The sequence below is a fragment of the Bufo bufo genome, chromosome 3 (assembly GCF_905171765.1).
Source record: "Bufo bufo chromosome 3, aBufBuf1.1, whole genome shotgun sequence".
Taxonomy (NCBI): Eukaryota; Metazoa; Chordata; class Amphibia; order Anura; family Bufonidae; genus Bufo; species Bufo bufo.
Window position 1 is genome coordinate 372363901 of NC_053391.1, and position 27272 is coordinate 372391172.

Below are 27272 nucleotides of genomic sequence, written 5' to 3' on the forward strand. Positions count from 1 at the left end.
TCACCATCGTATCGACCCCTGCCGATAAGATAGTGACGGCCAGTCCTGAGGATAGTCAGTCACTTGTAAAGCTAGTATTACAGTAGCAGATCAGCCAGGAGATTGTCAGGAGGGAAGCGTTCCTTCCCAGCGATCGCTTGCTTGTTAGTTGAGGAGGCCACTGTTTTTACATGCAGCAATCTCCTCCTCAGTATGGGGAGAAACGATAGCTAATACCATCACTCATCCCCATACTGAATCATTGTTTGCCGGCAGCAGATTGTGATTAGACACCCTGATCTGTTGCTGGAAAACAATGATTTTTACATGTGCTGAAATATTGTGATTTCCCGATGACTTTTGCTCGTTCATTGGGTAATTGGCAGCAGTATTACACTGCCAGATCATCGCTAACGAGCATTACTATGCTTATGTTAGCGATGATCTGCACGATCATCTGCTAGTGCAATATAAGCTTGAAGGGTTGGGCATCCTCTTGAAAGGGTTAGGCCTCTTTCACACGACCGTATGGCTTTTTGTTTTGCGGTCCGTTTTTCACGGATCTGTTCCGTTTTTTGTTTCTGTTCCGTTCTGTTTTTCCGTATGGCATATACAGTAATTGCATAGAAAAAATTGGGCTGGGCATAAAATTTTCAATAGATGGTTCCGCAAAAACGGAATGGATACGGAAGACATACGGAGTACATTCCGTGTGTGTTTTTTTTTTTTTTTTGCAGACCCATTGACTTGAATGGAGCCACGGAACGTGATTTGCGGGCAATAATAAAACTTGTTATATCTTTTAATGGAACGGAAATACGGAAACGGAATGCATACGAAGTACATTCAGTTTTTTTTGCGGAGCCATTGAAATTAATGGTACCTTATACGGAACACAAAAAACGGTTGTGTGAAAGAGGCCTTAAGGAGATCATCAAGGTTGTAGTAAAGAAAGCTTCATTAACAAAGTGACAAGAATTAAAGACATATTAAAGGGGACCTTTCACCACTCCAGACACGCCTGTTTTAATAGCTTCATGCATTCCCCATGTAATAACAATCCCGGAGCATCTATTCATATGGCTCTATGTTGTACCATTCCTTTTATATTTGTACTAGTAGTTATGAATGAATTGCTAGCAGTCTGCAGTAAGGGTACAGAGGCCTCATTCTGAACATAGGAGTAGTTCCCAGAGGTGGACATTGGCATCAATATCTCAGATGGGAATATCTCTTTAATTCACCAAATCTGCATGGTTTCTTCACTCTACGGGTGCTTCAGGTGTTGTCTATAGTGCTTTCTGGTATAAAGCAGACTGTAGATTGCTTGCATGTATTTTACCTCCACACCTCTGTGTATATACATGTTTGGCTGCAAAGTTGTATGGTCACTAGACATAACCTGCAGCACTGTCATCATCTTTGAAGAAGCATTATATTTTTGCTGTTTGTCCATTTTATACAGCTTTATTAAACAGGGTAGCGAGCATTTCTTGACTATTTTATGGTCATCTGTTTTATTTTAATGGCTGCTATGTAGTCCTACCACTGCTTGAGAATAGTCCCACTGAGAGGACTGAAACGTCGCATGATACCGGGTGAATAAACGCACCCGGAAGTGCCGCAGAGTTTCTTTATTTTTTGTATTTCGGGCTTAAGGGATCGCCCTTCAGCCGCTGGCACGCCAGCATTTGCTTGATTTACAGTGGAGCTCCCTGATTTATTTATTCTTGCTATGTAGTCCTACATTTTTCCTACAGGGAAAAGTGTGGCCACCAGCAGCTTCCCTTTATGATCTCACCTAATTTAAAAACTTTAATTTGAAGTGGGGGGTAACCCATTTAATGCTATCCTAATACAAACTAATTGTTATCTTTGCTCTGCAGGTTTGTTGGTCGTTTTAAATGCAGAAGGGAGAGGGAAGCAGAACTTGGAGCTAAAGCCAAAGAATTCACCAACGTTTACATCAAGAACTTTGGGGAAGATATGGATGATGAACGACTGAAGGAGACCTTCGGCAAATACGGTAACTGCGTGAGATTGATTCCATCAAGTGACCACTTGCTTCTCGCTTAGTGTGTGCCGTGGATAACTTCGTGAGCTCCTTGGCTCTTCCCATGCATGTGGGTTCTGGTTTCACGCGTATGCCGTGGTTAACCTAATGAGATCTGACTCTGCTCCCGCATGTGGGCGCCTGGTATCAAGCCTGTGCCGTGCACCTGCATGCTGTGACCCTGTGACCTTTGTGGTTAACTGGTGTCTCTTGGCTGCAGGGAAGACTCTGAGCGTTAAGGTGATGACTGACCCGAGTGGCAAGTCCAAAGGGTTTGGCTTTGTCAGCTTTGAAAAACATGAAGATGCCAATAAGGTAAGAGCTCCCCTGGAGGACCAGGCAGACAAAGAATGTCTGCAGGGGAGAGCCAGGTACTCGGGAGCTCTAACGAAAATGTCCAAATGTGGGGAAAACAAAATTCTAAGTTATAATATTCCCTAAAAGTCTTATTTTTAATAGGCTGTAGATGACATGAACGGAAGGGATGTCAATGGAAAAGTGATGTTTGTTGGCAGAGCACAAAAAAAGGTTGAGCGCCAAGCAGAGCTGAAAAGGCGGTTTGAACAGTTAAAGCAAGAGCGGATTAGTCGCTATCAGGTATGCATTTAATTTATTAAATATGACATGGTAGAATTTTTGTATGATCCCTAAACAAGGGAGCTCTAGGGAAGACAGGATAGAGTTATATGCTGATGACCTAATAATTTTTATGGATGAGGTGGAGCAATCGCTGCCCAGAGCAATTGAGATAATAGAAACCTTTGGGCGTTTTTCCGGACTACACATTAACTGGGCCAAGTCAGCTCTGATGCCTCTTAAACCAACGGATTGGCCTGCGGTATACTGCAACCTCCCAGTTGTAGATAGGTTTAAATATCTGGGTATCATAATAACCCGAGATCCGTCCTTAGCATATACCTTGAACACTGAACCCCTCATACCAACATTTGCTGGGAAATTTGCAACATGGCAATCCCTCCCCATCTCAATTATGGGACGTCTGAACCTAATAAAAATGGTTCTCCTGCCTAAAGCATTGTACATACTTGAGCACGCCAGTACAACGGTTCCATGAAGGTTCTTTGATCGACTCCATTCCATGATATCGGCCTTTATTTGGGGGAAAGCTAGAAGGAAACTGGCGCTTCACACTCTACAAAGACCTAAACTACAGGGGAGGGGGCGGCGCTTCCAGACTTGTTTTTATACTTTTTGGCAGGACAATTATGCTACCTATCAGCTTGGGTGTCTTCACAGCCTCTTCCCAACGCAGAATTTTATCTGCAACATTTCTTGCAGATCCAATCGTTGTGGCCAGTGCTGGAGGATATTGGTTTGTTCTCTGGCAGGACTCTCCAATTGCATAGATTAGCCCATCAGGTCTGGGAAGCAGCTAAACTCAAAACCTATAGGGACATACCGGACGCAATACCCTTGTGGGAGAACCCCATGTTTCAACATCTGGAACAACATGATGGAGTGGTGCTGTGGAGGGGCCATGGGGTCCTGACTCTGGGAGAAGTCTATGAAAGGGGAGTTTTGAGGTCCTTTTCTCAACTGCAGGACAAATTTGCTATCCCAAGACACATGTTTTTTAGATATCTCCAAATTAGACATGCCCTGTCCTCACAGTTTGGAAGGGGTACCAGACAAATATCCAAATACCTGTTGATTGGTGTACTATCCACGCAAGGCCCCAGGGGTCTTATTTCGGCTGTCTATACGCACCTCATAACTGCAAAGATTGACACTTCCCCACTACGTGCAGAAGGCAAATGGAAGGAATGCAGTCCTTCGCTATCTGAGACAGAATGGGTAATAGCCCTAGCAGCTCCTACGAGAGTGCTTGGTTGTTGTTGGTATTTTATTGTATTGTGGCAAATAAACACTTGGTGTGACGTTTCGGCACAAATGCCTTTTTCAAACGCATGCCGCTCTGGAGGAAGGAGCCAGGTAATGCTGCGCTGAGAGGGGGTGTATAGCATGTCACTGCATGCGATTGGTATAAGCGCTTATACCAATCGCATGCAGTGACATGCTATACACCCCCTCTCAGCGCAGCATTACCTGGCTCCTTCCTCCAGAGCGGCATGCGTTTGAAAAAGGCATTTGTGCCGAAACGTCACACCAAGTGTTTATTTGCCACAATACAATAAAATACCAACAACAACCAAGCAAATCTCGCTGGAGTTTATTTTATCATATACATGGGGTGGGATCCCGACTCCAGGCTTCATCACCAAGTGTGCCACACTGGTCTACTATTCAGTTAACAATAGGTTAGTACAGTTGCATATTCTCCACAGGAGTTACCTTACCCCCACCAGGTTATTTAAAATGGGTAGATTAGAGAGCAGTAGATGTCTCAGATGTCAACAAAACGATGCCAACTTTTGGCATATGATTTGGGAATGCAGATTTATACAAAAATTTTGGAGAGATGTAACATCCTTCCTGTCGGATTTAGTACCTGGAACTGTGTCTCTCTGTCCCAAAATGTGTGTCTTGGGAATAGTAGAAGATGAGCAGTGGTCACACCATCATAGGATATTCCTAGAAGAGACTTTATTCCTTGCTAGGAAATCGATAGCGCTTAGATGGATGGCCGAAAGGTTGCCCACTCTAAACCAGTGGAAATTGATAGTGAATCAGATAATTCCAATGGAGAAAGTGATATACAAGCATAGAGGTTGCCCACAGAAATTCCAGAGGTGTGGGGAGATTGGTGCGCGTCCACAAACACGCTTTCCGTCCGAATTACACCACACATTTCATGAGTATAATAGGAGTTATATATCCTCCCACGGTTTTGTACTCTCTAGATTTGACCCCCTGAAATGTCATGCTCACCGTTGTAAGAAATGTGCTTTTTTCTATATATTGGAAACCCTGCTGCGTTCAGGGATATACTATTATGTACCATGTCTTTAGTTATGTTTAACTTTTCATTTTAACTTGATGATTCTAATGTCATGTAAAATATGGCATATATTTTATTTTGCTGTCTGCAACATTATACTTCAATAAAACGAGTTTAAAAAAAACAAGGGAGCTCACCATGTCTGCCATGCTCCAGGTCTTAGCATGTAGTCTAGGGGTAAAAGAATGAGGCGACATGATTCATGGTGGTATTTGAGTCTTTCTCGACCTCTCTGAAAAACTGGGTGTGACCCGTACAACCTAAAAATACAAATAAGCCAATAGGAATGTAACGTGGGTTAGCAAAGTGTGATGTATATACCCTCATAGTAAATATCTGGACAGAATTGGGATACTCCATGCCGGGAAAATGTAAACAGAGAAATTCCTTTGTCCAGATACATGATGTCACCTCTGTAGCCATCTAGCTTTAATACCAAGTATTGCACCCTAGTTATATCCAAGATTTAATTATGTTAAAAATGATCCTACCATATTAAATACAAATTTCAGTTGTGTTTAAAGGGGTTATTCAGTTCTTTAAAATTCTTGACCTAATTTAGGAAAGGCGATCAGATTATTAGATTTGTGATACCTGAACTGATCAGATGTTTGAAGGGGCTGTGGCAAGCGTTGCTTCTCCTCCATTATTTACCAGGCCTAGCCACCACTGCGTTTATTTCTGCTTCATTCCATTCAGATCACTGGGACTGAGCTGCAGTAGCAGCTGGGCAGCATGTTGGCTCAGTGGTGAGCGCTGGTGCCTTGCAGCTTTGGGGGTCCTAGGTTCAAATCTGACCAAAAGCAACATCTTCATGGAGTTTGTGTTTTCTCCCTGTGCTTGCGTTGGTTTACACCTGGTACTTCAGTTTCTAGGGAACTTAGATTGAGAGCCCCACTGAGGATAGTGATGACAATGTATGTAGAGCGGTGTATAACGATACCGGACACAGCCACTACTCAAAGTACAGAGTAAATAATAAAGGGGATTTACAGCTAATATTTATGGCTTATTCTTCGGATAGGGCATCAGTTTTAACCCCTTAAGGACACAGCCTTATTACACCTTAAGGACCAGGCCATTTTTTGAAAATCTAACCAGTGTCATTTTATGTGGTAATAACTTTAAAACGCTTTTACTTATCCAGGCCATTCTGAGATTGTTTTTTCGTCACATATTGTACTTCATAACATTGGTAAAATGGAGTAAAAAAATATCATTATTTATATAAAAAAAATACAAAATTTACCAAATATTTGGAAAAATTAGCAAATTTCCAAGTTTCAATTTCTCTACTTCTATAATACATAGTAATACCTACAAAAATAGTTATTAGTTTACATTCCTCATATGTCTACTTCATGTTTGGATCATTTTGGGAATGCCATTTTATTTTTTGGGGACGTTACAAGGCTTAGAAGTTTAGATGCAAATCTGCCAAATTTTCCATTTTAATCCATTTTTTCCACTAACAAAGCAAGGGTTAATAGCCAAACAAAACTCTATATTTATTGCCCTGACTCTGCGGTTTACAAAAACACCCGATATGTGGTCGTACACCACTGTACGGCCCCACGTCATGTCGTAGAGGGAAAGGAGCGCCGTGTGTTTTTTGGAAGGCAGATTTTGCTGGACTGGTTTATTTACACCATGTCCCATTTGAAGCCCCCTGATGCACCCCTAGAGTAAAAACTCCAAAAAAGTTACCCCATTTTGGAAACTACGGGATAAGGTGGCAGTTTTTTTGGTACTATTTTATGGTACATATGATTTTTGGTTGCTCTATATTACACTTTTTGTGAAGCAAAGTAACAAAAAAATAGAAATTCTGACATTTCATCTCCATTTGCCATCGACTCTTGTGGAACACTTAAAGGGTTAACAAAGTTTGTAAAATCAGTTTTGAATACCTTAAGGGGTGTAGTTTCTTAAATGGGGTCACTTTTTGGAGTTTCTACTCTAGGGGTGCATCAGGGGGGCTTCAAATGGGACATGGTGTCAAAAAACAAGTCCAGCAAAAACTGCCTTCCAAAATCCATATGGCATTCCTTTCCTTCTGCGCCCTGCCGTGTGGCCATACAGCAGTTTACAACCACATATGGGGTGTTTCTGTAAACTAAAGAATCAGGGCAATAAATATTGAGTTTTGTTTGGCTGTTAACCCTTGCTTTGTTATGGGAAAAAATGGATTAAAATTGAAAATTTGCCCAAAAATACCTGTTTTGGCACAGTTTTATTTTTTTTATTATTTTCAACGTTCATCTGACCGATTAGATCATGTGCTATTTTTATAGAGCAGGTTGTTATGGACGCAGGGATACCCAGTATGTTTACTTTTTTAAATTTATTTAAGTTTTACACAATAATATCATTTTTGAAACAAAAAAAATCATTTGTGTCTCCATAGTCTAAGCCATAGTTTTTTTTTGTTTTTTTTTTGGGCGATTGTCTTAGTTAGGGTCTCATTTTTTGCAGGATGATATGACACTTTTAATGGTATGATTTTGGGGTGCATATACCTTTTTGATCGCTTGCTATCACACTTTTTGTGATGTAAGGTGACAAAATTATGGCTTTTTTTACACCTTTTTTTTATTTTTTTATTTTATTTTTTACGTTCACCTGAGGGGTTAGATCATGTGATAATTTCTATAGAGCAGGTTCTTACGGACACGGCAATACCTAATATGCATACCTTTTTTTATTTATTAAGGTTTTACACAATAATATCATTTTTGAAACCAAAAAAACTTGTTTTAGTGTCTCCATAGTCTGAAAGCCATAGTTTTTTTTATTTTTTGGGCCATTGTCTAATGTAGGGGCTCATTTTTTGCGGTATGAGGCGACGGTTTGAATGGTACTATTTTGGCGTACATACGACTTTTTGATCACTTTTATTACCTTTTTTGGGAAGTAAGGTGGGCAAAATTTCAATTTCATCATAGTTTTTATTTAATTTTTTTTATGGCGTTCACTGTGCGGGGAATGTAACATGACCGTTTTATAGATCAGGTCGTTACGGACGCAGTGATATATAACGTGTAGGGAAAATATATATATATATATATATATATATATATATATATTCATGGAAAAAGGTCAGGCAGCACTCCTGCAGCTGCTGCTGTAATGGTGTGGGTGCCCGCGGTGGTCCCTCGATATGGGACGGGATCAATACCAGAAGAAAATCCACAGCACTCCTCAGGAATTTAAAACTGAGGGTGTGGTTCGACTCCGGTTCCACTGTTGCCATAAATACCAGTGAAGTCAGCAATCCTGATGGTCAACTTACGTTGAAACAGTTTGATTTGCATTTAAAAAGTGATTTTGTTCCACTTGTCAATTCGCATGCTTTGGAATGTTTTTCGGAGGCGGTTAAGAGAGATGTAGCTATGTTGAGAAAAAGAGTTCAGTCAGGTATGTACATAAGGCCAAATATTTCGACACAGGAAATGTCTGCATTGGAGGGTCTGTCCAGTAACCCCGATCTCACCATCAAGCCTGCCGACAAGGGTGGTGGGATCGTGGTGATGGACACTACCCTATATGTTAATGAGATTAATAGACAATTGAACGAACCTGGTGTCTATGAACCATTGGTCAGGGACCCCAGATTCGATATCGCAAGGAAAATAGATGTACATTTGTCTGCTGCGATGCAGAATGGCATTATTGATAGACAACTTAAAGAGTTTTTGGTGGTGAAGTCTCCGGTTACACCCACGATATACGTATTACCAAAGATACATAAAAGGTTGATAGACCCTCCGGGTCGGCCCATAATTTCTGGTAGGGGTTCGATTTTATCGAACATAAATGTGTTCTTGGATAAGATACTCAGAGAATATGCTATGGGAGCGAAATCATACGTTAGGGACACCGGAGACTTCATCACCAAAATCAAAGAAATGCGGGTCCCTAAGGGGGCGATTGTGGCCTCCTTTGACATAGTGTCATTATACACTTCGATCGATCATGGAAAAGGCGTGTCGGCTGTAGCGGAAATGTTACAACACTCTGAGTATTCCGCTCCAGTCCGACAGTTTATACTGACATTGTTGGAACTATCCCTGAGGAACAATTATTTTGTGTTCCAGGGACAGTTTTTCTTGCAGAAGATGGGCGCGGCAATGGGTTCTAATGCCGCGCCCACCTATGCAAATATCTTTGTGCGGTCATTTGAGGAGCGTCTTGTCTATGTATCTCCCCACTTCAACCAGGTTTTGACGTGGTGGAGATACATAGACGATATCTTCCTCATTTGGGGTGGCACTATGGAGCAGTTGATGGACTTTCACGTACACTTGAACTCCCTTGACCGGGAGATCCAGTTTACGTTAACGGCATCGACTGACCGGGTGCAATACTTGGATACACAAGTATATATTGAGGATGAACAGCTGCATATGGACTTAAACATTAAGGCCACAGATAAAAATACATTGTTGCACTTCACCAGTGGGCATCCAAGAAGGATAGTGGATTCTCTGCCGTTTAGTCAAATGCTACGAGTACGGAGAATAGTTGATAAAGATGAGAACATGAATTCAGCGATGAAAAATATGGAACAGTCCTTTATAGATAGGGGGTACCCTAGAAGGCTAGTAAAGAAACATGCGGAAAGAGCCAAAAAGATCCCTAGAGACGAGTTGTTGACCCCCAAACGAAGACAGACTAGTGATAGATTGCCGTTTGTATCATCATATAATGAGTTAAGTCCCGACATTGAAAAGATAGTGAGGCGACATTGGGGCTTATTAAGTAGTGGACACCCCAATATTGCTGCCTTTAAAAATTCACCTATGATGGCATATAGAAGAGCAGGGAACATCAGGGACAAGGTAGTACACTCCAAAGTACCAGATAAAGGACAATTGAGACAGACATTTCTTAAAACAAGGCGCACGGGCTCTTTCCCGTGTCTGGGATGCGTGAACTGTAAACAGATGGCCAAGGGATCTGTGTTCGCGCATCCAGACACGGGTGAGACCTTTGAAATAAGGCATTATCTCACCTGTGACTCGTCATGGGTGATATATGTACTATGGTGCCCTTGTAAAAAATTATATGTTGGCGAAACCACTTGTGATCTAAAAACTAGGTTGAATAATCATAGACAATCAATCAGGAATAAAAGAAGAGATTTGCCCGTATCAAAGCATTTTGCTGAAAAAAATCATAAAGAAAGCGATTTAAAATTTATGATTATAGACCATGTTAAACCACTGGAGAGAGGAGGGGACCGATTAAGTAAATTAAAGAAAACAGAGCTAAGGTGGATTTTTAGGCTGGATACCCTGAAACCGAAAGGGTTAAATGTGGAATTTAGGGTGACAGGAGGAATGGTTAGCTAAATACCCAGTCTACATGACCTATGGCCTGATGTTGCCTGCTTGCTGTATAAGGTGAATTGAATAGAAGCTATAGTGATATGTCTATATTAACATATATATTTGTATGCATTAACTATTGCCTGTGCCGGGTACTGGATAGGGACAATGAGGCATGTGGTGGTATGGAGAAGTAATGATATTGCCCAAACGGGTGCCCTGAATTAAGATGGTGGACGAGAACTCGTGGTGGGGCGCGGACGATTGAGCTGCGTGCTGGCGCACACTTTGAGTGTGTGCTGCGCTCAGACGCGGTCGATCGTGCGTCACCACGCTGGCGTCCACCCTAGAGGCGACGCATGATGGTTATATGCTGCGTCATAGAGGAAGTGGGAGAGATACATGCGCAGTAAGGAGCAGTAGACGCGGACGAGTGGCGCGCTCTAAATACAAGTAAAGACGCCTTCTCCTCATGCTTCTTGGTCCACGGTCAGGCTATCGGCAAGGTATTATAGTCTATGCCTTTTTAAATTGCACTGTTCACTTTATTGTATGCACTTGTATACACTGATGATGATGGAACACTATTGAATGTATCACTGGTATGCTTTGACCTTCGTTGGTGTATATGTTAACATGTGGAGTTAATTATGTGAATTGTAACACACCCACGAATGGGAGTGCACTAGTACCCTATTGGTTAACAATGTAAAGTATATATATTTTTTTTTTTTATCAGGGATGAATGTTTGTTTTTTTTACTTTTTTTCACTTTTTCAATTTTTTTTTTTTTACCCAGGCCCACTTGGTTCTTGAATATCCAGTGGGTCTGATGTCTGTATAATACAGTACAGTACACTATATAGTGTACTGTATTTCACTTACACTTTGTCTGAACAGATCTCTGTTCAGCACCATGGACAGCAGGATACCTGAGAAGGCGTCCTGTTGCCATGGGAACCTTCCCCGTCTGCCACAACTGAGCAGACGGGGAAGGGGAGGGAGGGGGGGCTCTGTGACCCCATCCTTTCCGGGGGCTGCAAAGGCACAGCAGCCCCCCGATGGGAGAGGGAGGGAGCTCCCTCCCTGTTAACCTCTTCCATACAGTGCTGACACTCTGATTCAACTTCTCGGTCATCCTGTGAATAAACTGGCCCGCCTCCCGCACTGCCCCCAATTCAGCCCCCCCCCCCCGCTGCGCCCGCAGGCACAAAAACACAGAGGGCTGCAGGGGGGGGGGGGGGGAGGGAGGAGGTTAACTTTGAAATCCAGGCACTTTGAATTGACCTGCGGTTTGTAGCGATCGGCAATGCGGGGGGGGTCACAGGTTGTGCCTAGGGTTGAGCGATATACTGGTATCCATGATATACCGCAATATTAAAAAGTGGCGATATCACCGTTTCCGAAAAACCGCGGTATTTAATGACGTCATAGGAGTGGTCACATGTGTGGCTCTGAGCTCTGCGCTGTGATTGGACAGCGCTGCTGTCAGGGAGAAGGAGAGGCACTGGCGTCTCCTCCTACTTGCACCAAATGTTAAGATAAAACCGGGGGCCACAGCAGACGAACGGAGCGGCGCCCATGAATAATAGTAAGTGCACTTAGATCCCTGGGCGCCACTCTATGCAGCCTGCTACTAAGTTCATATTCTTTGGACCCAATATGTGTCACCAACGCATGTGTCTTCACTCCAGTGTCCACCTGTGATGTGATACGCATATAAATAGAGATGTCACTGTGTACATACATGACGTGTATATATCGTGTGTACTGGGCTCCGGTAGACTGATGGTTTACAATACATTGATGGTGTTTTCATCTGCGTCGCCCTTTGTGACAGACAGCCCACTACTGACTGCTAACATAACCCCTGGCTATTTCACTACTCCTTCAGGTAATGACTGCAGTCACTGTCCATGGGGGTGATTTATAGGGGTAGGAGAACTTCATATTTGAAGTCAGCTTCTTATGTAGTGCTATTTTGGGGGTGGAGAGTGACATCACCACAGAATGACCCCCCCATACCAGTTGTCACTTCTAGCCCATGTGGAGCCCTGTCCTTTTCTTTAAAATCTCCCAAAGAAGACTTCCTCCACGAATTATCCTAATAGGATTTTACCCCAGTTAGATGGATCGTAAGAGGCGTCCCTACACTTCCACACACCGCCCCATACAGTATAACGTCTCCTTGTGGCCCACCGCCCCATACCGTATAACGTCTCCTTGTGGCCCACCGCCCCATACAGTGCAACGTCTCCTTGTGGCCCACCGCCCCATACAGTGCAACGTCTCCTTGTGGCTGCCCCCATACAGTGCAACGTCTCCTTGTGGCTGCCCCCATACAGTGCAACGTCTCCTTGTGGCTGCCCCCATACAGTGCAACGTCTCCTTTTGGCCCCAAGTGTTTTTTTCTGCAAAATGGGTATTTATCGCGATATATATCGTTATCGCGATAAATTTCTTAATATCGTTATCGTGGGAATATTTTTGATATCGTCCAACTTTAGTTGTGCCAATACTAGAAGTTATTCTCTATTCACAGGATAGGGAATAACTAACTGCTCACGAGCCCCCCACTGACCCCAAGAATGGGGGTCCTATTCCCCCAATATGATGAACAACAGTTCAGCAATGTGCCCTGCTGCTCCATTCATTCTCTATGAGAATTCCAGAGATAGCAAAGTACTCTATTTCTGGCAGTCCCACAAAGAATGAATGGAGTGCTCGACCTGTTGCTCCATCAGACTGGAGGAACAGGACCTCCGTTCTTTGTCACTTTTGCAGGCCCTGATCTAAGGATAGGTGCGGGTCCCGGAGGTGGAACCTGCACCTATCACACATTGGGGGCATTTCTTGGCAATATGCTCCCAATGTCCAAGATGGGACAACCCCTTTAAGTCTCGGTTCAAGGGGCTACTGTGTAAAAAGTGCATATAAATGTGCTGTTTGTCTAATAGCCCTATAGAGTGTGGTGAACTCCAGATGACGAGTCTCTTTTTATGGGTTGTTTTCCATCAGCCCTCTTCACTGTTGATAAATGGCAGCCAGTTTATCATATTATGGCAGTAAAGAGCATGAATAGAGAAGAATTCGGCTCGGACTGGCCCATAGGTGTACAGGTGAATCCACCGGTGGGCCCCTAGTCTCGTCCCCCCCCCCCCCCCCCCCGCACAAGTGGCACATAACACAGACTTACAACTTCTAAAAGTTGCTGCAGGGACCCCCATATTCAGTCATCTGGTAGCATCTTGCTGCTGTGTGAGAAGGTAATATTTGAATGTATCTGTATAGTGGGCTCCCAAAATATTTTTTTCTGGTGGGCCCTAGGCACCCCAGTTCAACACTGATCATAGTAATGCCCTTATGGAGCTAAGCTGCAGTGTAAAGCAGGGCAAACAATGTGTCTCTACATCAGTGCATGAAGCTGACACAATTACTGTACCTGAGTGCACAAAGCAGGGTATGGTGGAGTTACACTGTGTTGGTAACTGAGAGGGTGAAGATTCAGGTTTATCTGCATAGCTGAGAGAGTAGAACTCTGCATCAGAACTGGGGGTTCAGCACTGGAAATGAGGGGTTCAGTTCACACCCAAAACACATATTACTGACAGCACAGTCACTTCTCACCTAAAGTCATCATTTCCGCAGAAGTCACTCTCATCATCCTCTACACTGTCCCTTGCAAGTTGCTTGCAGAGGTATGAAATCCTGACTCCCGTGGCACAGGACACTAAAGTCTCTCTGCTGGGCGCTAGGCAAGCCAATCAGCAGCAGGCTCTACAAGCACTGCTAATGCTGATTGGCCAGCCCAGCAATGAGACAACATAGAGCTGTAGTTGCGACTCTAGTGGGTGCAGCGCAAGCCACTGATGATGTACTGAGTAAAGGGGGGCATTGAGGTCAGGACCGAGGAAGCTGGAAAGCAGAGCCTGAGCCTCGGACAGGGACTCAAGACAGGAGCAAGAATTAAATGTAATTAGGAGGTGAGGCCTTTTGTCCAAGACCGGGCCCCCGTCCTCCAGGGGCCCTATAGCAGCTGCGTGGTCTGCCTCCATTGGAGGTACAGCGCTGACTGTACCTGTAGAATGTATATAAGGTCCCATGCACCACTGATCAGGAGAACTGGATCCTGTGTCCCCTTATGAAAGAAGTAGCAGGTCGAGCGTGCACATAGTTACTCTGTTCACTCTCTATGGGACTGCTGGAGATCGCTAAGTACAATGCTCAGCTATTTCCAGAAGTCCCATAGAGATTGAATAAAGCAGAAGGGAACATGGTTGACCTACCATTCCATTTTTTTGGGATGCATGATCCCCATTCTCATGATCATGGGGGACACATCAACCCCCACTGGTCAGATACTTATCCCCTATACCAGTGATGGTGAACCTTTGCGATAAATAAGTGGGTTTTGGGTTGCAGTTTAGGCCCTCGGTCTCTCAAAGTTCCAACACGTCAATTTAACCTGAACCCTACAGTCCAATATAGTATATCCTTCATGTACTTTATCATTTAGCTATAATAGCCTGCCTACATTCAGTGCACTGCCTGTGCCGTTCATAGTGCTCCCTGCTCTGATGAATGGTAGGAGAAGTCTAAGGCATATTGGTACACCATAGACTTTTTCCAGGGTGCAGGTGCCCACAAAGTGCTCTGAGTGCCACCTATGTCACCCGTGCCATAGGTTCGCCACCACTGCCCTATCCTGGGGATAAAAAAAATAAACTGATCTGTAAAACTAAAAAAAGGCCATTACTATCTGATCAGCAGGGGTCTGACACCCTGCACCCCCATCCAGTTGACTATGAAGATTCATAAAGAGGCTCAGACACACCATTACTTAATATACACTGACTTCTTTATTAACTGCAGGGTATCAAATGTACAGTAGATGTTCTCATTAGAAGTCAGGGCAATGGTATTAAATGTGGTCCTGTTGATGATAGGCCTTTGACTCATGAAGAGTCGGGCCTTCAGCACTCAGGAGAGGAAAAAACCCCAGTGGAGGAAACCTCTAGGGCAGTGATGGTGAACCTTTTACAGACCGAGTGCCCAAACTGCATTCCAAAACCCACTTATTTATCGCAAAGTGCCAACACGGCAATTTAACCTGAATACAAATATAGTATATTTTCCATGTACGTAATCATTTAGCTATAGCCTGCCTACATTCAGTGCGCTGCCTGCGCTGTTCATAGTGCGCCCTGCGTTGATAAATGTAGGAAAAGCCTAAGGCATATTGGTACACCATAGACTTTTTTCCAGGGTGCGGGTGCCCACAGAGAGGACTCTGAGTGCCACCTCTGGCACCTGTGCCATAGGTTCGCCACCACTGCTCTAGGGGAACCATGGCTGAATGACTTCCCTTCCCATAGGCGGTGGAGGAAAATGATGGCACGTGACAAGAACGGTAGATTTTTCCTTGAATCAATGGTGAATGTCAAGTACGTTGACTTCTGCAGAGACCAAGCCTTGAATCTGCCTCTTACTGCAGCAGGAAACTCACTTCTTTGGTGAATACATGTGTCTGCGGAAAGTCCGGTGAATGTCAAATCCAGTGGTTATTGCAGAGACCGAGCCTGGAATCTGCCTTTGATGCAGCAGGAAACTCACTTCTTTAGTGAATACGTCTGACTGCAGAAAGTCCGGTGGGTGAGTGCAGAGACCGAGCCTGGAAGCTGCCTCTTACTGAAGTGCAGGTCATCAGATCCTGACACAGTGGCCACCATGTCACTGACTTGTAACCATCACCTCCAGCTGTATCCCATATTCATTGCAGGGACACAGTGAGACCCCCGCACTGATCCGCAGATGCAAAAAATATAACTAATTATGACTGAACATGGAGCAGTGGAAAATTACATATAAGTTTCACACAGTTTACTCCCAGTCCCTGTGGGTCATTGTAATCCCATTAACTTTATTAAACTTGGGCCAATGTTTCTAACAGCGATACCAACGCTTTTCAATGTCATTGACTGTTATAGCTGTTATTCTTCTTCTTGGACCCACTGCTGTATCCAACCTTAACAGAATATACATTATAATTGTGGGCTGATTTATTTTCAGATATATTTTTTATAAGGTTTGAAGCTCAGTTTTCCTGATACAAATCTCCAAAACTCCTACTTTCTTACACACAGCCATAGTTACAATTCTGGGAGCCATTGCTCAAGGTGATCTACATATTAAGTTCAATGGTAGCTTTCCCTAGTGGTGACTGCAGGCAGTTAGAATTTTATCTTATATGCCATGTATCAGGCAATTTGGATGATTTTCCACTAATGGCCACTGCTCTGCTCATCTTCGTGGAGAATCTAAACCCTAAATTATTCTGTCATCACTCTGGTGTCTCCAAAACTTGGCATCATGTCTGTTATTATTATGATCTCCTGTCATAAATCACATAAAATTTTATGACTCCTGTAACAAGGATCTTACCTTATTTAGGGATTTTTTTGGTTCTTAAGACCAATACCTTCCAGCAGGAGTCACTGGTGAAGATCAGGAGATTGTTTATTCTGCGCCTCAATTTGTCTCAGACCTCTGTTGATCCGATCTTCTGCAATTTCCTTCTTAACCCCTGACTGTTTTTATTTCCAGTGGTGACCAGTAGATACCGCTGTATCCGAGTTATACAGAAAACCATAAATATCAAGAAGCAGAATAATCACAAATCATCAATATAGCCAATGAATACACAAGGTCTTCTCATGGATGCGGTCCCTATGATCTGATAGTCTGACACATTTTCCCGAGACACAACTGCCTGATAATCAGGTCTCTAGGACCGAGTTAAAATAATACATTAGGATACCCCCTCATTAATAGGTATAAACTATAAATGCAGCAAAGTTATGGGGCCCATAGGCTAAAAGGCCCATGTTTGTGAGGTGTGATTATCCCGAACCTTTGGCGGTTGTCTAAGTACTTACAACACATACATATATTATCCCATAAGAAGACATTATTATAATCAGTACATGAAGATGATCAAACTTAGAAAAGTCACTGGTTACTTACCGATGCCAACAAGTCTGTGGGTTCTAGACCTGTAACATGGGTCAGCTGTTGTAATCTGGGTCTGGTTAGAGACTGAAGCTTTGGTGACGTAGAGGATCCAGGTCTGTTTCAGTAATATCAGGCTTGTCAGGGTCGATCTCTTGGCCCATCATAGACTCGACATGCCATGAAAGACATGGAGTCGCTTATTGACCTTTTTGGTAAAGCCTGTGATCCTGTCATTCTGCAAGCAGGATATTAGATGATCTCATCACGTTGTGCTGGAAAATCACGGTGGGTCCACAGTCATCTGCCAGAAACTCAAAGGCATATGCTATGGCGAACACCCCACAGTCATAGGTGTTTCTCTGATGAGAAATTTTAGATGTTTCAGGGGCTCATTGACCACTACACTGTAGATGTTATTAATCTGCTTGCAAACTGATAGAGGCAAATTGCTGGTCTTGATGCTGTCTGCCACTAGGATGTCGCGATTTTTGAAGCAGGTGGTCAGCCAGTGCACCCTGTCCTGGTCGTAGTGGATTTGTACGGCCTTCTTTAGCAGACTGTACCCTGGAAAGAGAATAGCAGCAGCGGGCTGCAGGCCATGAAACTCCCCAAACTGATCCTGCAGGAATTCCTGGGCCTTGTTATTGGTGTCATCGTCCAGCAAGCCTTCCTGGCCGCTGCTCTTCAGGATGGATGAGTTTTGGAGACAAGTTGTTCTGTGCTTACCAAGTAGTACCTTGGAACCGAACCAGAGTTCGAAAAATGGTAGTACCTTGGAACCGAACGTCATCACTACATACCACTTTCCTCCATACTTCCAGCTTAATATACATATTAGGCTCCATTCACATGTCCGCAATTCCGTTCCACATTTTGCGGAACCAAATTGCGGACCCATTCATTTGTATGGGACCGCACGATGTGCTGCCCGGATCCGGGTCCGCAATTCCAATACCGAAAAAAATAGAACATGTCCTATAGGCATTTTCTATTAAGTGCCGGCGATGTGCGGTCCGCAAAATGCGGAACACACATTGCCGGTGTCCGTGTTTTGCGGATCTGTGGATCCGCAAAACACACACGGACGTGAGAATGGACCCTTATTCACATCAAAATTCGATAATATTGATTTATCTCCCTCCATTACTTCCATACCTTGGCAGCGTATCACACCAATCATTGGGTAGGCAGAGATAATCACCGAGATGCCTCTGAAATGTGACTGCACGGCATGGCGTAGCTGTAGATATTTATAGAATGCAGTCCTAGCAGATCATGTCGGATACTCAGCTGCTCAAATGTATTGAATACATTGTCAGTCAAAAGATTCCCCAACACGACAATCCCATGTTCCCCCCAAAATTGGTTACCTGAAGGAGTGCAAGGAGGGAAACATGGGATTATTCCACAGGGGTACATCCGCAACGACTCCCTCAAAGTTGTGTAATCTTCTACTAGTTTCCCATACCATCTCTTGTTATATCTTAACATGGGTTTAAGGTGATTTTTCTTTCTTATAATCGTATCTTATAATATACACATATAAATGTTAAAATAGGAATAAACATGCATAAAAATATGGATATTCAGATGTCATGATAAAAGGGATCACACCCACTTATTCAAAGGATCTCAAAGTTCATATAGCTATAGGCAGGGGATGTCCTGGTCAAACCATCACACCAAACGTGTTTCGGAGTCCCTCCAAATCCTTCCTCAGTGGCCATTCATAATTTTTTTTTTTCTGGGACAAGTTGTAGTTTTTAACTGTATTCTCTGGGTCAGTATGATTACAGTGATACCAAATTATATAGATGAGTGAATTTCATATTTTGAAATTCGTTCACACTTCGTTTGGTGGTAAAAGGTGACCATAACGCAATTCTATGATGGAATGCATAATGGATTCCGTTAATATGGACCATAACGCAATTCTATGACGGAATGCCTTTAGAGGCATTCCGTTATAATAGAAGTCTATGGCCTGCATAACGGATCCGTCCAGTTTCCGTTATGCTGGAGTCCTCTCCTGCATAACGGAAACGGGACAGATCCGTTATGCAGGCCATAGACTTCTATTATGACAGAATGAATAATGTAATGTCTCTAAAGGCATTCCGTTATGCATTGCATCATAGAATTGCGTTATGCTCCGTGGTAACGGAATCCATAACGCAAGTCACCTTTTACCACCAAACGAAGTGTGAACGAATTTCAAAATATAAAATTATTTATAATCTTCTGTCCTTACTGTAACCTAATCCTCAAATTGAACAGGCAGTATTGCAGTGTAAAGCAAGAGGGAGATGCAGAACAACAGACAAAGTTTATATGGAGACAGGACTTCCTATACACAATGCAGCTAAGCTGCAGTCACTGATCAGGACTCGTAGCTGGGGTCTACCGTATTTAGGTTTGTGCTGTTTGATAAAGTAGACCCTCCGTCCTCAACCTACTATCCTGTAAGGCATATGGACAGGGTTGTAGTTGTAAGCTTCATTTGAAGATGTTTTGGATCCCTGTTTGATAAATATCTACGCCTCTAATTTTCCTTGTGTTTACAGGGTGTGAATTTGTATATTAAAAATCTGGATGACACTATTGATGATGAAAAGCTAAGGAAAGAGTTTTCTCCATTTGGATCCATCACAAGTGCCAAGGTGAGACGAGTGTTTTTATCTCCTTCAGCCTTTTTTCAGCTAGCGTTATGTTGGGACGTTTGCGTTTTACTTTTTATACTACTCTTTAGGCTTCACTCCTGCTAGTAATGATTTTATCTGACCTGTCACACTGAAAATCCGCCATTAGATTTATAATTTGTTATGGATAGTACAGAAAGACATAACTGCCATCCAATCTTTGTACAGTTGTGGCCAAAAGTTTTGAGAATGACAAATATTAGTTTTCACAAAGTTTGCTGCTAAACTGCTTTTAGATCTTTGTTTCAGTTGTTTCTGTGATGTAGTGAAATATAATTACACGCACTTCATACGTTTCAAAGGCTTTTATCGACAATTACATGACATTAATGCAAAGAGTCAGTATTTGCAGTGTTGGCCCTTCTTTTTCAGGACCTCTGCAATTCGACTGGGCATGCTCTCAATCAACTTCTGGGCCAATTTCTGACTGATAGCAACCCATTCTTTCATAATCACTTCTTGGAGTTTGTCAGAATTAGTGGGTTTTTGTTTGTCCACCTGCCTCTTGAGGATTGACCACAAGTTCTCAATGGGATTAAGATCTGGGGAGTTTCCAGGCCATGGACCCAAAATGTCAACGTTTTGGTCCCCGAGCCACTTAGTTATCACTTTTGCCTTATGGCACGGTTATCCATCGTGCTGGAAAATGCATTGTTCTTCACCCAACTGTTGTTGGATTGTTGGAAGAAGTTGCTGTTGGAGGGTGTTTTGGTACCATTCTTTATTCATGGCTGTGTTTTTGGGCAAAATTGTGAGTGAGCCCACTCCCTTGGATGAGAAGCAACCCCACACATGAATAGTCTCAGGATGCTTTACTGTTGGCATGACACAGGACTGATGGTAGCGCTCACCTTTTCTTCTCCGGACAAGCCTTTTTCCAGATGCCCCAAACAATCGGAAAGAGGCTTCATCGGAGAATATGACTTTGCCCCAGTCCTCAGCAGTCCATTCACCATACTTTCTGCAGAAGATCAATCTGTCCCTGATGTTTTTTTTGGAGAGAAGTGGCTTCTTTGCTGCCCTTGACACCAGGCAATCTTCCAAAAGTCTTCGCCTCACTGTGCGTGCAGATGCGCTCACACCTGCCTGCTGCCATTCCTGAGCAAGCTCTGCACTGGTGGCACTCCGATCCCGCAGCTGAATCCTCTTTAGGAGACGATCCTGGCGCTTGCTGGACTTTCTTGGACGCCCTGAAGCCTTTTTAACAAGAATTGAACCTCTTTCCTTGAAGTTCTTGATGATCCTATAAATTGTTGATTGAGGTGCAATCTTAGTAGCCACAATATCCTTGCCTGTGAAGCCATTTTTATGCAACACAATGATGGCTGCACGCGTTTCTTTGCAGGTCACCATGGTTAACAATGGAAGAACAATGATTTCAAGCATCACCCTCCTTTTAACATGTCAAGTCTGCCATTTTAACCCAATCAGCCTGACATAATGATCTCCAGCCTTGTGCTCGTCAGCATTCTCACCTGAGTTAACAAGACTATTACTGAAATGATCTCAGCAGGTCCTTTAATGACAGCAATGAAATGCAGTGGAATTTTTTTTTGGGGGATTAAGTTAATTTTCATGGCAAAGAAGGACTATGCAATTCATCTGATCACTCTTCATAACATTCTGGAGTATATGCAAATTGCTATTATAAAAACTTAAGCAGCAACTTTTCCAATTTCTAATATTTATCTAATTCTCTAAACTTTTGGCCACGACTGTACATTCTCCTGTCTGTGATGACTATGATGCAGGTGAATTCAGGGCCTAATAGTCTTTTGTACATGACAGATGACGGACCTAGGAGCCTTTGTTAGGCCCATCGGTGCTCTGCGATCATATGACAGGGCTAGGATTGGAGTCACCTCTGCTCTCAGCTGTTGTAGCGAGCTTTATGTTATAGCTGCCAACCACAGATAATGGTTTGGCGCATGTACATAGTCTGCTTTATCCCAGTGCTGTATATTTGTTTGGGAACTATTTTTACATTGCTTTGATTTCTGGATGTTTGCTGGAAAACAAATGCTCATATTTTTCTAGAAGTGTAAAATTTTACCACAACCCTTACCCCCCACCTCCACAGCGCACTGTAATCGCATTCTGTCCCTGCTGTGTTGTGCATGGAGAGGCAATGCAGTGCTAGATAAATGCAGAGGAAATCCAGACTGAGCATAGTATGCGTTGCGCTCTGTCTCTACACCTCTTCCACATGCAATCCTAAATATGTTTGGAATGTTGTGGTAAAGATATAGCATTCCACCTTAATGCATAATGTCTATTCCAGGTTATGCTGGAGGATGGCCGTAGCAAAGGATTTGGATTTGTTTGCTTTTCTTCCCCAGAAGAAGCCACTAAAGCAGTCACTGAGATGAATGGGAGAATTGTAGGGTCTAAACCACTCTATGTGGCATTGGCTCAAAGAAAGGAGGAACGGAAAGCGCATCTTACCAATCAGTATATGCAGCGTATAGCAGGAATGAGGGCTCTTCCTGCCAACACCCTTATCAACCAATTTCAGCCAGCTCCTGGAGGATACTTTATGCCTGCTGTTCCGCAGGTGGGTGCAGTGGAAATTTTTATTTGAAAATGCTCCTTCACATGTATCTCCTTATAATGTGGGTGGTTGTTTCCCAGGCTCAAAACAGACCTACATACTATGCACCCAATCATATGACCCAAGTACGGCCAGGCCCTCGATGGCAGCAAGCAGGACGTCCTCAAGGTGAGAAATTTTTGTAGAATGCTGTTTTAGATAGATATACAGATATTTGATCATCTTACTGTACTAGCATACTGACCATTTGTTTATTTTAGGCTTCCAACCCATACCTAATGCACTGCGCCAGAGTGGCCCACGTCAGTCACTGCGCCATCTACCACCTTCAAGTACTCAGGGCACCCGTGGAATCCCCAACGTAGCCCAGAGAGTTGGTGAGAAAAACTGCTGTAGCACTTGATCTCTTTCTCAGTCTTAGGCTCATGTTAAGGGATCATTCTCACGTCTTCAAGTGTTTTGCGGTCCGCAAATTGCGCATCCGCAGAACACTGACACCGGTCATGTGCATTCCGCATTTTGCGGACCCGCATGGCCTGCCCTGTGATAGAAATGCCTATTCTTGTCCGTGGCTGCGGACAAGAATAGGACATGTTCTATGTTTTTTGCGGGGCCGTGGAACGGAACTACGGATGCGGATAGCACACTGTGTGCTTCCGCATCTTTTGCAGCCCTAATGAAATGAATGGGTCCGCATCCGTTCCGCAAAATTGCAGAATGGATGCCGACCCATTCATGTCACATAAACTTCAGTATATTGCACATATTCCTGTAAACAGGTGACCATATTGCACACCCACTCCTTATGATGTTTTTTTTACGTGGGCCGAGGAGCAGCCAATTATAGGGAAGGAAGCATTCTTTCCTGACAACTGGCTGCTCGTTTAGTGGGGGCCAGCTGCATTGTTTGCGGCCAGCACAGTGCTGTTTAGACAGCACAATCTGATGTCCAGAAACTATAATTTACTTGCATGCACAAACAACAATTTCACCCGATGAGAAGCGTGGCAGATTGTAGGGAATGAACGATTGCAGAAATGTTCGTCTCCGACAATCTGCTGTGTAAACCCGCCATTAGTGTCCATTTATTACCTTTGCCAATTAATCTTTTCATTTTTACAAGCTTGGATCTGTTTCCAATAAACATTCCCATGTTACATTGCTTTGCTGTACTTCTACTCACAAAAAGGTTATAATGTGTAGTTATGTAGTAGAATATTTAATAATGCACTATAACCTCATCCTGCCCCTGCTACTTGGAAATGTGTGCTGAAAGAAATCCAGAGGAAATCCAGACAAAGCATACTTGACCTTGTATTCTGTCTCTACACCTCTGCCACATTTGAAAAACTTTTCTTCTGTGGCCCTGCTTGCTTCCCATATGCTCAGTCAGGGCCCCTGAGTGGGGAATTTCCCAGCTTAGGAGTCCCTGCTCTGACTGCATATATGGAGTTAGTGTTATGAACTTGTAAGGGGTATTCCCAAGCATGGTCACTATGCTTGGGGGGACACCATGTGTATACAATTCTAATTTATACTTTTGAAATGTTTCTGTGAGGATTTGAACTCCCAACCATCTACATTAAAGGCAAGACCCTTAACCACTGGACTATAGAGCTCAGTGCTGTCATTACTGAAAAACCCATAGAAGTTTCTCTTATGTCATACAAGAGAAACTTACTTCTATGAGGTTTTTCAGCAATGACTTAGCATTAAGCTCTATATCCCAGGGGTTAAGGTTCTTGCCTTTAATGTAGATGGTTGAGTTCAAATCCCCACAGAAACATTTAAAAAATAGTCTAAATAAAACTTAAATACACAGGATTGACTTCATAAATAATTTTTTTCTTTTCATCACGATATTCTGACCCTCATAACTTTTTTATATTTATGTCTACGGGGATGTATGGGGGCTCATTTTTTGTGGGAGGATCTGTCATTTTTGACAATTCCATTTTGGGGTGTGTATGACTTGATCACCTTTTTATTCAATTTTCTTGGGCGGTAAAGTGATGAAAAAAACGCGAAGCTGCCTTTTTAAAAATATTTTTCTGTTACACCATTCACCATATGGGCTAACTTTTTAAAATATTTTAATAGATGGGGCATTTTCGCATGCGGCGATGCCCATAATGCTATTTTTTTTGTTTCTTTTTATTTTGTGGAATAGGGGTGATTTGTAGTAATTTTTTTTTAATATATATATATATTTTCAAAACTTTAAACAGCCGATATTCAGGATTTTGAAAGTTATCAGTATCGGCATCTATTTTGCCGATATTCCGATAACGAATCTGGAACACGGATCGCGCTGCTGTCAGCTCGAACCGTGTTCCCTCAGCAGCACAGGGGAGAAGGAAGCAGTGTCTCCCTCCCCCTGTGGCCACTGCACCACCAATGAAGATAACGCTCCCATTAATTCATATACAGTAGGCGGGAGCTGGCTGCAGAATCACATAGCAGACTCCCGACCTCTATGAGCGGTAGCTCTGATCTGCGGTAGTTAACCCCTCAGGTGCCGCAGGGGAGGAGCCAGGGCAGGTGGTGGGATGAGTCAGGGAGGGTAGTGAGTGGAGTTAGGGGGGCCCAATTCAGATTCTTGCTATGGGGCCCAATGATTTTTATGTATGCCCCTGCTCGCTCTATAATATATATATATACACTCACCTAAAGAATTATTAGGAACACCTGTTCTATTTCTCATTAATGCAATAATCTAGTCAACCAATCACATGGCAGTTGCTTCAATGCATTTAGGGGGGTGGTCCTGGTCAAGACAATCTCCTGAACTCCAAACTGAATGTCAGAATGGGAAAGAAAGGTGATTTAAGCAATTTTGAGCGTGGCATGGTTGTTGGTGCCAGACGGGCCGGTCTGAGTATTTCACAATCTGCTCAGTTATTGGGATTTTCACGCACAACCATTTCTAGGGTTTACAAAGAATGGTGTGAAAAGGGAAAAACATCCAGTATGCGGCAGTCCTGTGGGCAAAAATGCCTTGTGTATGCTAGAGGTCAGAGGAGAATGGGCGACTGATTCAAGCTGATAGAAGAGCAATGTTGACTGAAATAACCACTCGTTACAACCGAGGTATGCAGCAAAGCATTTGTGAAGCCACAAAACGCACAACCTTGAGGCGGATGGGCTACAACAGCAGAAGACCCCACCGGGTACCACTTATCTCCACTACAAATAGGAAAAAGAGGCTACAATTTGCACGAGCTCACCAAAATTGGGCTGTTGAAGACTGGAAAAATGTTGCCTGGTCGATTTCTGTTGAGACATTCAAATGGTAGAGTCCGAATTTGGCGTAAACAGAATGAGAACATGTATCCATCCTCTGATGGCTACTTCCAGCAGGATAATGCACCATGTCACAAAGCTCGAATCATTTCAAATTGGTTTCTTGAACATGACAATGAGTTCACTGTACTAAAATGGCCCCCACAGTCACCAGATCTCAACCCAATAGAGCATCTTTGGGATGTGGTGGAACGGGAGCTTCGTGCCCTGGATGTGCATCCCTGAAATCTCTATCAACTGCAAGATGCTATCCTATCAATATGGGCCAAACCTGGAAAAGATAATGATGACCTATCCTTGAGATAGGTCATTATTATCACATCGATGGGGGTCCGAGTTCCAGATCAGTTGTTTCAGGGAGCTCTGGTGAGCACTGCTGCCCACCTACAGCTTTCCAGGCACGCCACCATACATCATATAGCAGCTGTGCGTGGTATTGCAGCTCAGCCCCATGGACTTGAATGGGGCTGAGCTGCAACTAGGCCGTGTGATGTCATTGGCCTAGAAAGAGGCTGTGGTGCTCACAGAGCCCCTGGCCTCTTCTAACAGCAGAATGGTATTGATGACCTATCCTGAGGATAGGTTATCAATATCTTTTTCCCAGATTTAAACATTGCTTTAATACTCTTATTACGGTGAACAGTAGCCGTGCAGCAAGGCTTGTTCCTAGGAGACAGCAGGCAATCTAAAGATTTCTCCAGTTCAGTGTGCAGACGAGGATTCACCTTTTTACATGTAATTATCTGTTATGTATGATGCTTTTAATCGATTCTAGTGGCAATTTTTAAACATGTTTTTTTTTTTGTTTTGCATAGGGGTATCTTCTGCTACTCAGACCTTAGGTCCACGACAACAAGTCTCTTCTACTCCCCCTCGAGCTGTGCCTCCGTACAAGTACACACGTTGCCCACTCCCTGGTGTTCAGCCTCTACAAGTACGTATTGCTGACTTGCTCATCTGCTAAAACAATATCAACGATCAAAATTGCTTTATAACAGAGCTACTTCTAATAATGGTCAACATCTATGATTTGGAGAGGACATACAATGATTTTCAAACAGTATGCGCAGCACTGTGTTTTGAACTTCTTTCAACTTTTTTTTTGCAAGTGTTTGGGAGAATCTTTACCAACCATCCCTCCATGCTCATCTGAGCAGACCATTGCACGGTATGGGCAAGATGTGTGCTGTGTAAACACCCCATCCTTGCCTGCAAGCTTGAGGCTGGGTTCACACTTGAGCGTTCAAACGCGCTGTAAAACGCTCAACACATGAAAACCAATGCTTCCCTATGGCCCTGGTTCTCACTTGAGCGTTTTACAGCGCGTTTGAACGCGCTAAAAAAAGCCCTACGCTCAAACAAGTTCTTGAGCTTCTTTGGGGCGTTTTGACACGCGTTTGTGGCCATAGGACACTGCAGTCAATCA

The 27272-nt window shown here is 43.3% G+C and overlaps 1 protein-coding gene and 2 non-coding genes across 5 annotated transcripts in view; all 3 read left to right on the plus strand.

Moving 5' to 3' along the window:
- The window catches only part of PABPC4 (poly(A) binding protein cytoplasmic 4), a 68711-nt gene that overhangs the window by 16423 nt on the left and 25016 nt on the right, over positions 1–27272 (plus strand). For 2 of the 3 annotated variants that reach the window (XR_005777591.1, XM_040424653.1), the window contains exons 4-11: positions 1866–2005; positions 2253–2347; positions 2492–2629; positions 19858–19953; positions 22274–22546; positions 22624–22711; positions 22804–22920; positions 26662–26780. Coding sequence is in view for 2 of the 3 variants with exons in the window: in XM_040424653.1 (XP_040280587.1) it covers positions 1866–2005; positions 2253–2347; positions 2492–2629; positions 19858–19953; positions 22274–22546; positions 22624–22711; positions 22804–22920; positions 26662–26780 (1066 nt within the window). In the remaining variant the exon portion in view is untranslated. Of the gene's footprint in view, positions 1–1865; positions 2006–2252; positions 2348–2491; positions 2630–19857; positions 19954–22273; positions 22547–22623; positions 22712–22803; positions 22921–26661; positions 26781–27272 lie in introns of those variants that run through there. The other variant, XM_040424656.1, reaches the window with a different exon arrangement.
- Positions 22074–22202, plus strand: LOC120996844. Its single transcript, XR_005777943.1, has one exon. It is a non-coding gene; the product is annotated as a small nucleolar RNA SNORA55 (small nucleolar RNA).
- Positions 23771–23887, plus strand: LOC120996845. The gene has a single exon (XR_005777944.1). It is a non-coding gene; the product is annotated as a small nucleolar RNA SNORA55 (small nucleolar RNA).